Source organism: Hippocampus bargibanti, linkage group LG08, assembly GCF_051943395.1.
Source record: "Hippocampus bargibanti isolate YZ-2025 linkage group LG08, ASM5194339v1, whole genome shotgun sequence".
NCBI classification, from domain to species: Eukaryota; Metazoa; Chordata; class Actinopteri; order Syngnathiformes; family Syngnathidae; genus Hippocampus; species Hippocampus bargibanti.
The window spans coordinates 1,043,936-1,053,769 of record NC_142741.1 but is presented as its reverse complement, the minus strand read 5'-3'; the positions used below and the strand labels follow the sequence as shown (position 1 = coordinate 1,053,769).

General features: G+C 42.4%; 2 protein-coding genes across 4 annotated transcripts in view; both read left to right on the top strand.

The window, feature by feature from the left end:
• Positions 1–338: 338 nt before the first annotated feature.
• Positions 339–2,688, top strand: lg08h3orf38 (linkage group 08 C3orf38 homolog). The gene is made up of 4 exons (XM_089002757.1): positions 339–515; positions 675–850; positions 1,006–1,250; positions 1,915–2,688. Exons 1-4 carry the CDS (start codon positions 350–352, stop codon positions 2,279–2,281), a joined length of 954 nt encoding a protein of 317 aa, XP_088858883.1. The 5' UTR covers positions 339–349; the 3' UTR covers positions 2,282–2,688.
• A 617-nt stretch (positions 2,689–3,305) lies between these two features.
• LOC148894224 (FERM, ARHGEF and pleckstrin domain-containing protein 1) overlaps positions 3,306–9,834 on the top strand; it is a 40,204-nt gene continuing 33,675 nt past the window's right edge. For 2 of the 3 annotated variants that reach the window (XM_089002510.1, XM_089002507.1), the window contains exons 1-2: positions 3,307–3,552; positions 5,881–6,079. In XM_089002510.1, the coding sequence (XP_088858636.1) occupies positions 5,900–6,079 (180 nt within the window). In that variant the 5' untranslated portion in view covers positions 3,307–3,552; positions 5,881–5,899. Of the gene's footprint in view, positions 3,553–5,880; positions 6,080–9,834 lie in introns of all 3 variants that reach the window. The other variant, XM_089002508.1, reaches the window with a different exon arrangement.

The window sequence follows — 9,834 nt, the reverse complement described above, 5'->3', positions numbered from 1 at the left end:
ATGCGATTCTAAATAGGTCGGATTTGAAGGTGTGACATAAATATAATTAGTTGCTGCATTCAACCAGGACACATACTAAAATACGTACATAATTCAAATCCCAAAATGTACAGAGGAGTGTTGACTCCCGATCATTTTAGTACGATTATGATCACAGATTTCCCCAATTGGATGGATAATTTTTAAATGTTCGCCTTTTTGTTGTATTTTACATCATATTATTAAAAAAAAAAACGCTTTTCTTATTGTAAATTATTAACAGAAAATTCAATGGCGAATTCTATCCCGGAACTCTAATTTTACCTCTTGTTTTGACCGGATATGTTCAAAGTAGGACCCGGTTGTTTTGATGTTTGCTAGTTTACTATCATACTTTGTGGTCGATAAAATGTCACTTCTGTCAGTATCCGAGCGCTCTGGGTGTTTGAAAATATTAAATATGATGTCGGAAGAGGACATACTTTCACTGAGTGATACTGTTACCAATAAGATGATTATGGTGGAGGATATTACAGGTATGTCCACCCTGTCGTAGTTAGCAAGTCTGTGAAATGTTTACCTAGCCTAGCATTCATTGCAATCATCCAACGAATATCAACATCTCTTCTTTCTGATGAATATGGGGTGAAATGTAATAGTCTGCTCACTTTTGTTTTTGTTGTTTTTAAATCAAGAGGCCCGAGAGACAATCCTCTCCTTCACAAAAAATGCAGAGGAGCTGCTGAAAAGGAAGAAAGTCCACCGTGACATCATCTTCAAGTTCCTGGCAAAAGAAGGGGTGGCGATGCCCCCCAGTAGTGAGAAGCACCAGTTGGTGAAGAGAACCCTGGAGCTTTGGTCAACTGACAAGGTGGGCTCATATTTTATAATAATCACTCATTTTTATTGGTGTTTTGCATTTGACTAAAAGTATCAGCCTGCTTGTTTTGGGTATTTTAGATGCTATAAAACGTTTTTTCTGATGTCAGTTAGGAAACAAAAAAATGCTGTGGGTTGTCCTTTAAGGTGGTGATTGAAGAACATAATCCAAAAGCGATAGATGACACCAAACATAGACCAGATCCAAAGACAGCCGTGGAGAAGGCAGACATGAAGACCGACGTCGGCTGTGACATTTTGCTGCTGGGACAGCAGTTCTGCACGTGGTTCTTCCAGCTTTTCAACAGTCAGAACTCGGCACTGGGCCAGCAGCCTCAAGATTGGGGACCACAACATTTTTGGCCCGATGCAAAACTCCGCCTTGTTGCCAGGTAACCTTGTCTTATATTTACATAATAATAACAGTAACAGTAGCACTAGCTATAACAATAACAATAATAATAATAGTTGCAATAATAGTAGCAGTAGCAGTGGCAATAACAGTAGCAATAATAGTAGTAATAGTAATAAATGTCATTTATCAGCGCCTTTTCCCTCAAAGTCACTTTACAGTCACAGTTTTTCTGTGGGTGAGCAACGGCAACCACATGCGCCAGCGTTCATTCAACCCGGAAGTAACTCAAATAGATAGAAAGCTTGATAGCTAGGCAATCGTTAGCCAGCAGATATCTAGCTAGCGAAATAGTGAATAGATAGCTGGCTATCTAGCTACCCAGCCACAGCGAATAGATAGCAAATAGCTAGCAAATGATGATAATAATAATAATAATAATAATAATAATGAGTACATTTCATTTATAAGCGGCTTTCAAATCTCTCAAGGTCACTTTACAGTCACAGGATAAGTTTTTCTGTGGGTGAGCAGCGGCAGCCACGTGCGCCAGTGTTCATTCAACCCGGAAGTAACTCAAATAGATAGAAAGCTCTGTCCCCCATCGTGCCTAGACGGGCAAGGGGAGGCACACAGAGGGAACAAGAGGGAATAAAAATTAGAAGAAGGTCAGCTAGATGTTAAATTGTATTTATCCTCCTCAGAGCTGACAATGAGCAGTCGGAAGAGTTCTTGGGTGCCGAAATGGTCAGCTATCGTCTACTGGCCTTGACCAAAGAGGAGCATCTCCATTTCAGCCCCAATTTGGAGCCGCCTGGTCTCAAGGTCTTGTCCTCACCACACGGCCTGGTTCTTGTTGCCGTTGCCGGGACCATCCACAGAGACACAGTCTGCCTCGGCATATTTGAGCAAATATTTGGACTGATTCGCTCACCGCTGGAGAATAACCGCTGGAAGATCAAATTTGTCAACGTCAAGATCCGAGGACAGGATTCTTTAGTTGGGACACAGACAAGCGCACCCATGTTGACGTACAACTCCAGTGAACTGCACATGCTGTGTACTTTATGACCATGTTCAAGATTGTTTTACACACCAAGGATGCTGATGAACTCTATTGTTTTTTTCTGAAAATAATTATGGCACATTGGATTTAAAGTGTGAATTGGAAATGTTATTCCCTTCTTACAATAATGCCAGCGTGTGCACGAGTGGATTCCAATGCAGAGGATTGTTTATCAATGTTATGTCACAATTCTTATAGTTTTTATTTTATTTTACACACATGTTGATTGGTGCCTTCATAAGTTTCGTGTAAAAATTGTAATATATCGAATAAACGATTCTAATTCTTGCATTTCAAAACAGTTCAGCTGAAATTGAACGTATCTTTTCTAGAGTCACCAACTACAAGATTATGTGTTGGAAATGGCGTAAAAAAGGTAATGGCGCCCTTAGTATTTATTAGTAAATCATACATTTCTGTAACGCAAACTTTTTCAATGATCAAAATGATTTCTTGTCGTTAATGTTTCTGCGTCTTTATTCTGGTAGTGCTACTAGTAGTCAACTAGATAGCCAGCTAGATAGATAGCTATCTATGAGCCAGCTAGATAGATAGCTATTATCCAGCTAGATAGATAGCTACCTGTTAGCCAGCTAGATAGATAGCTATCTATTAGCCAGCTAACTAGCTTTCTATCGGTTTGAGTTATTCGGGGTTCAGTGAATGCTGGTGCATGTGGCTGCCGCTGCTCACCCACAGAAAAAAACTGATCCTGTGACTGTAAAGTGACCCTGAGAGTTTTGAAAGGCGCTTAGAAATGAAATGTATTATTATTATTATTATTATTATTATTATTATTATTATTATTATTATTATTATATCGGACTTTGTCCTTTTTTGTTAATCCCACATTGGCCTCTAGATGGTGCTGTCGCTCTTCCAATTGTGTTTGCCGGACTTTGTCCTTTTTTGTTAACCCCACATTGGCCTCTAGATGGTGGTGTCGCTCTTCCATTTTGTTTGCCTACGCCTCCTTCCATGCGACGAAAGCAGTTTGAGTGAATCCACCGCTCGGTTTTCTGTAATCTCGTCTGCTACCGCCGGCTCGCTCGCTCGCTCGCTCTCACTCACTCTGCCGTCCGCCATGGCGACCGCAGAAACTCTCTTATCCGATTCGAGTAGCACCTAAAAAGTCACCTGGAGCCGAAATAATCGCTTTCATTAATTTTGCCTCGCCAACGGACTTCCATGTAATCCACTCGACTGCAGTACCCGAAGGTGTGGAATTTTTTTTTTAATTAAAAAAAGAGGATTTTCCAAGGAGGAAAACGCACCGGTAAGATTTCGAGCTTGCCAAGTCCTGTGTGCTCTCGGAGGAAGTGATCCAACTTGTTTGAGGAGATTAAGGTTAAATTTTACGCAGCGTTTCCGTCATCCAGTAGCTTTCGTGGGAGACAGTTGAACGAAATCTTAACTATGTAAACGAACCTTTTTACCTTTTTCTCACTGCATGAATGCATCTTTGGTGAATTTGCGCAGCAGCCTGCGGCCGTGTCGTTTCTTTAATGACGCCGGAACGTTCGCGGAAATGCATGTTTTTATCATAAATGTAGTTTGCACCGTTTGACCAAGTGAGTGTCGATTGGTGGCTTTTGCACATGATGCACATGATTCAGTTTACTCCATTAACCTAAATTACAAAAGCAGAACCAGTGGATTTTGCCATTCAATTCCACTGGATTCCTGCAGAGGGTTGAAATCGCATGCCCGGTTGTCGATAAATCCTGCTGGGGTTGCTTGGGCTGCTCTCTTGATGATAGATTTCCAATTTCCCCCCCAAATAAAACTGTGGGAATTTGTCACGCTCCAACCACACCCCTGTGTGAGTGAAAGATGATGTTGTGGTTCCACCTTGGGCACAGCTGGTTGTTTCGGTGCAGAAGGACCTATGGTCATCCAGCTGTCACTAAAGCGTTCCAGCTGTGCGGTGTTGACCCTTACTAAGGAGCCCTTGTGTGTTGCCCCTGAACACAGAAGAACCACTGTTCCAAGCCAGGAGAGTGACTATAAGCTAGTTGCTTACTTTTCTTCTTTTTTTAACAGCTCCATGTTACACATTAGTGGGGAATTTCAAGCTAGCATGTTCAAAGGCAGGGTCATTATCTGTGGGAAACACTTCTACGGGCTCCGGCTATTTCATGCTGGGGGCCCCTTTGCTTTATGACACTGAGCAACAAGGTGCAAGTGTCCAATGACAAACTGTTCAAAGTTTTTTTTACATAGTGACCTATTCAGAGGAAGTCATTGGCCTTGACTCGTGACCAGGTGATTCATTTAGTGGTGTGTGTGTGTGTGTGTTTGTGTGTTTGTGTGTCAGTCACACTTCCTCAATTATCCCGTTTGCCAGTGTTGCTCTGAAATGCGTGTTTGCATTGAAAATGTTAAAACAAACACTAAATACCGGATGTTTGGTTCAATGAAGATTAAAACATACATGTAAATAAGAAATAAAAATACTAGCAATCTGTTCAGGTTGGACGTCTTTGGTGCATGCCAAAAATCAGCTGGGTTGGACTCCAGTTCACCCGTTCATGACCTGAATAGGACAAGTGGTGTGAAATGGTTGAATGCATGGGGTCTGTTTCATGAGCTGTAGTGGGGGGGGGGGGGTGAGAGAGAGAGAGATGTGTTTTTATATTATACATTCTATTTTTATATATTATTTATTTCTATATTTTTATTATTAACTCATTCACTGCCAGGGTTTTTTGTAATTGTCAGTCAAATTGCAGGAAAAAATGAAATTTGGACTGATCTAGTTTTGCCCAGTGGCGATTTGGCAACTAAGACGTTTTTCCTAACTTGACTTTGGTTACCTGCTGGCTCACTCAGATTTTATTTGTCTTTTTTAAATGTTATTTTATTTTTGCTGTTTTTATTTTGTTTTAATTTATTTATGTTTATATTTTATTTATTTTTATATTTTTATCACTCATTCACTGCCAGATGATGTGCAAAAATGTGTCCACTGCGGGGCCAGGGTTTTTGTCATTTTCACTCAAATTGCAGGACTCACAGAATATTGAGTCTTTGGACTACATAAACATTCAATTCAGCATAAGAAACCTTAGACTCTCTTCTTTCATCAGAAAAAAAAAAGTTAATTCCTAAGTTATATGGGTCTGGAGTTATCTGAGTTTGAAATCGGGGCAGCTGTACAAAATACAATACAAAACAACTGAACTGAAGCTGTAACAAAGCGCTAAGATGGACAAACGACAAATGCTGCCACCTCGTGGAAGGGGAAAAACATTGCCAGAGGTCTGACCAGCACTTTCTCGGCACCAACCCCGCAAGAAAAACCAAACCCTGAACAAATTCGGGAATGGCGCTCCACGTCATATTTTCAATTCCCGAATAAATGCGGGAATGGCAGTGATCGGAATTTCAGTGTCAAAATCAAATTAGCGCAGTCTGGTTTTCTGCCTTGAAATCTGGAACTTTCCATTCATCGCTTATCCAACCGTTTGTTATGAATCCAGCCTCTGTCATGACTGTGTTAATATGAGCTAACAAGGGTCTGTAGGGGGTGTGTATGGCGGCAGCATACGTAGCTCATTGCGTCCCTGCGTCAAGCCTAATGGCGTTGTTGATGTCTGTGCAGGGTGGCAACGCACGACAACATGACAGATCCCGACCCGGAGCCTGTCAAGTCGAGAGCAGGGCACCGTCTCGGGGCCCCGGAGACTCTTGGCATCAGTACACTCGACCCGGCGCACAGACCCCCGGCCATGCCCGCCGGAAGGCAAGTCCCCATCCGGGTCCACATGTTGGATGATACCGAGGAGCTTTTTGACGTCTCGGTGAGTTTCGGAAACATCTTTTGTTGTTGTTGGCATGGCAACTGCCTGATGCGAATGTTTTCAATTCATTGAACGCCATAGCAAACAACCAAAATGGCCGAAAAGTCATCGTTGGTCTGTAACCTTTTCATGAAAATAAAATGCATCCATATATCGTCACTTGTACAAACGGGAATGCGTCAGTAACATTTATAATGCTCAAGGGATACGTCTGTGTAAGCTCTCAGTCGTACAGGAGTGGTCCATCGATGAAAAGGTTTCTTCAGCTGCCATCTGTACTCCTTTGAAGGTGTCTGTCGTTTTTGCTCCTCATCCGAAAAGCTTCATCAGCGAAATAAAGTTATGCTGGTAACTCTATGTATATTCCGAATGGTGGCGGTGCCAGACCTCTGCACTGATAGGTCCCTCCTCCGAGGTTGAGGAAGCAGTGGACTACTCCCTGAAGCTAATTTGATTACTACTTGGTCTGATTATCTCTAATGTCTATGCCTGACTCTGATTGCCCCATTAGGATTGGCATCACCTCATCAGCATGACGAAGCCTAACGACCTAAGAAGTCTGTTGTAAGAAGGGTCATTGGCATAGTTTGTTAATTATTCATGCTATTTTTTAAAAATTCAGTAATCAAAAAGTGTCAGGTCTGCTAACGTGACTTCTATAGCCCGAGCGACTCAAGGTATCAGGTTTAATCTCTTCCGTAGAGGTTCAAAGAGGCATGTTTCCAGCGCAGTGGGGAAGGTATCGGATGGTTGAGGAACAAAAGGGGGCTATCTTGTCATGTCGTTTGGGGGTGTGTGTGTGTGTGGGGGGGGGGGGGGGGGTTCACATACCGTCCTATAGCCTGCTGACTGGGAATAGCGCTATGGAGATGCTAATGTGGTGCAACCACATAGACATGAATAACAGTGGGAGTAGATGAGCCAAGGAACAAGAACATTGTTGCTGGTCTGCATGCGACCTATTGCAAGTCTTCTTGATTCTCCCAAGTCTTTTGCTTTTATGCAAATCAACTTTTTTTTCTTGTTTGGCTTTATGCACACGACAAACCAAACCACTGAGACTCATCGGTGTTTGCTCAAGGCGTTTTCAACGTTGCAGAGTGTGATAAAAAATGGGGATGGAGACGACGCGTCTTGGGTAAATGTTGGGATGTCACATGCAACGGTTAGAAACATGCATGTTAAAGGGCAACCGACAGCATTTTTTTTTGTTTCCTAACTGACATCAGAAAAACGTTTTATAGCATCTTAAATAGCCAAAACATGCAGGCTGATATTTTTAGTCAAATGCAACACTATAAATAAAAATGACTTCAAGTGTCCCAAAACTGCCACAAAATGAGCTCAGAACTGGTCAGATTCAGGAAGTCCCGCCCCCTTGTTCGTGATGTCACGCCAGGATACTCCTTCACAAACTGCCTTGGTCCAGAATCAAAACAATTGCTTCAGAGAGTTCAGATTGGGAGAAGATACTTTCTTGTTACTCATCCAGTTATGAATATGATTCAAATAGTTCTGAAGAGGAAAGCATACATGTTTGCAATGGATTAAAGAAGTCGAGCCGTCTCAACTCCAACGTAGCGCCTAGAAAATGCACAAGATGGCGCACAAGTGGTCTGAAAATGGATTGCGTTCCTTTGTACGAAAGGCCGAATTGGTCCAATGAGCGCTTGAAGGATAACCGACGCCTCCGGACAAGTTGTGTCCATAATTTGTCAAATCACTTCAAATGATTCCAGCGCATATAGCTATATTTTATGTTTTAAGACTGGCGCTGAATATCCAGGAAGTCTTGTTTTCGAGTTGATGACGATGCCTGATGTGATGTCACGTCAGGAACGCCTTAAGCGGAAAATACAGTAGATTCTTTAGCGTAAACGGACAATCAGTTCTACTCAACTAATCTATTTCTGACCAGCCTTCCTCTCTCTGTATTTCCATGTCAAGAACCGTGACAACTGATTTCTTGCAATATTATGAACCATTTCACGTACCTTGTAACCTGATAGCATGGTAAACCGTCCACTACAGTAACGCCGTCCCTGAAACGGTTAATGTTAGTATAGTTGTAGTGTAATGACTAACAAAGTGCTCGGAATCCACCACGCAATTGCTTTGCGGGTGGGGGGGGCGGGGTGATAATCCCAGCACCTTTTCATTCTTGCTGTGTTTGTTTGTCTACTGTTGATGTTATCGCAGGATAATCCATTATTATATCCCATAATACTATATAATCTGTTGATAGAGGAATGGGATGATGAGGGAGTTGCAAATAAACTGTGCTTAGTGTGAAGTGTATCAACTAAGATATCATCTCTTGGGCTCTCTTTGTTGGTCTCTCTCTGGCTCTCTTTCTCGCTCTCTCTTTGTCTTGTTCGCTCTCTGTCTCTCTCTCTCTCTCTCTCTCTCTCTCTCTCTCTCTCTCTCTCTCTCTCTCTCTCTCTCTCTCTCTCTTGGTCTCTCTATCTTGGTCTCACTTTCTCTTGGTCTCTCTCGATCTCTTCCTCTCTCAGTCTATCTTTTTCTCTCTCTCTCTTGGTCTCTCTCGGTGTCTTATTTTCTCTCTCTCTCTCTCTCTCTCTCTCTCTCTCTCTCTCTCTCTCTCTCTCTCTCTCTCTCTCTCTCTCTCCTGGTCTGTCTCTTTCTCTTTGTCTCGCTCTCTCTTGGTCTGAATCGCTTGGTCTCACACTTTCTCTCGCTCTCTCCCTCTCTCTGTTTCTCTCTCTCTGTCTCTCTCTCTCTCTCTCTCTCTCTCTCTCTCTCTCTCTCTCTCTCTCGCTGTCTCTCGCTGTCTCTCGCTCATACACAATACAATCCAATCCATACATGCGTGTGTATTGTCATAGTAGTTTTCAGTTGTCCAAATTCTCAAGAGAAGAATCTCCCTCATCGCAGTTCGCTTTATTATTTCAGACTACCAGACGTTCACAGTAGCTCATGTTTCACATTGGTGTATTTTTAAAGACCACATCTCTTGACTCGGAGGAGCAGCAACAGAGCTTTTTTTTGAGGGGGGGGGGGGGTAAATGTTTCTTTTTTTCTGTCACGGAGCGGCGCGTTAAATCCTTTTAAACTCGGTCGCCATGGTGGGGATGCAGACTGCTTCTGCTTTCTTAGATTGCTCAAGGCATAGAAGTGGCATAGTGATTTAGTCACAGTGGACATGATTTGGGAGCTCCTGTTGTTGTTTTTTTTAACAGGGATTCATTGGATGTCTGAGAATTTGATCGGCTGGTGCAGTTTTTGAGGAATAGCAGCCATTAACCGCTCTAGTTTGTACTATTAACGCATTTTTTTTCAATCCCCAAACTGCGGTGACTAGATTGGTTTAAATGGAAGAAGCTGGTGATAAACATGGTTCCAACCGTCTGATTGGGCCTTCCCTTTAATGAGGAATGCAAATGAAGGAGTGGTGAAAATGTGTCGATAAATGACCTTCTTTTATGATACCTCCCGTGTCAACCAACAAAATGATTGCAACCCCCCCCCCCCCCCACAGGGGGAGCTTGGATTGGGCAATAACGCTCGGAATTGCCATCATTTCCACATCCTTCTATTCTCTGAAGATATTTTATGATTTCTTCACACTTTGGGGAGTCTTAAAATAGATTTAGTTTCATGCTTCTGTTGTTTTCCCAGTAGGACAGCTTCTCACTGCTTTTAAGCTGTTATGTTTGTATGGCTAGTCTTGTGAGGACCACTAACATTTTATACCATACGTAGTGAGGATAATTTTTGACAAGTGAGGACCTTTT

Excerpts from the sequence above, each read along its gene's own strand:
- lg08h3orf38 (XM_089002757.1), top strand. The coding sequence starts at position 350 with ATGTTTGCTAGTTTACTATCATACTTTGTGGTCGATAAAATGTCACTT. Across the intron at positions 516-674 it reads TATGGTGGAGGATATTACAG|AGGCCCGAGAGACAATCCTC; the intron begins GTATGTCCACCC and ends TTTTAAATCAAG. Across the intron at positions 851-1,005 it reads AGCTTTGGTCAACTGACAAG|GTGGTGATTGAAGAACATAA; the intron begins GTGGGCTCATAT and ends TTGTCCTTTAAG.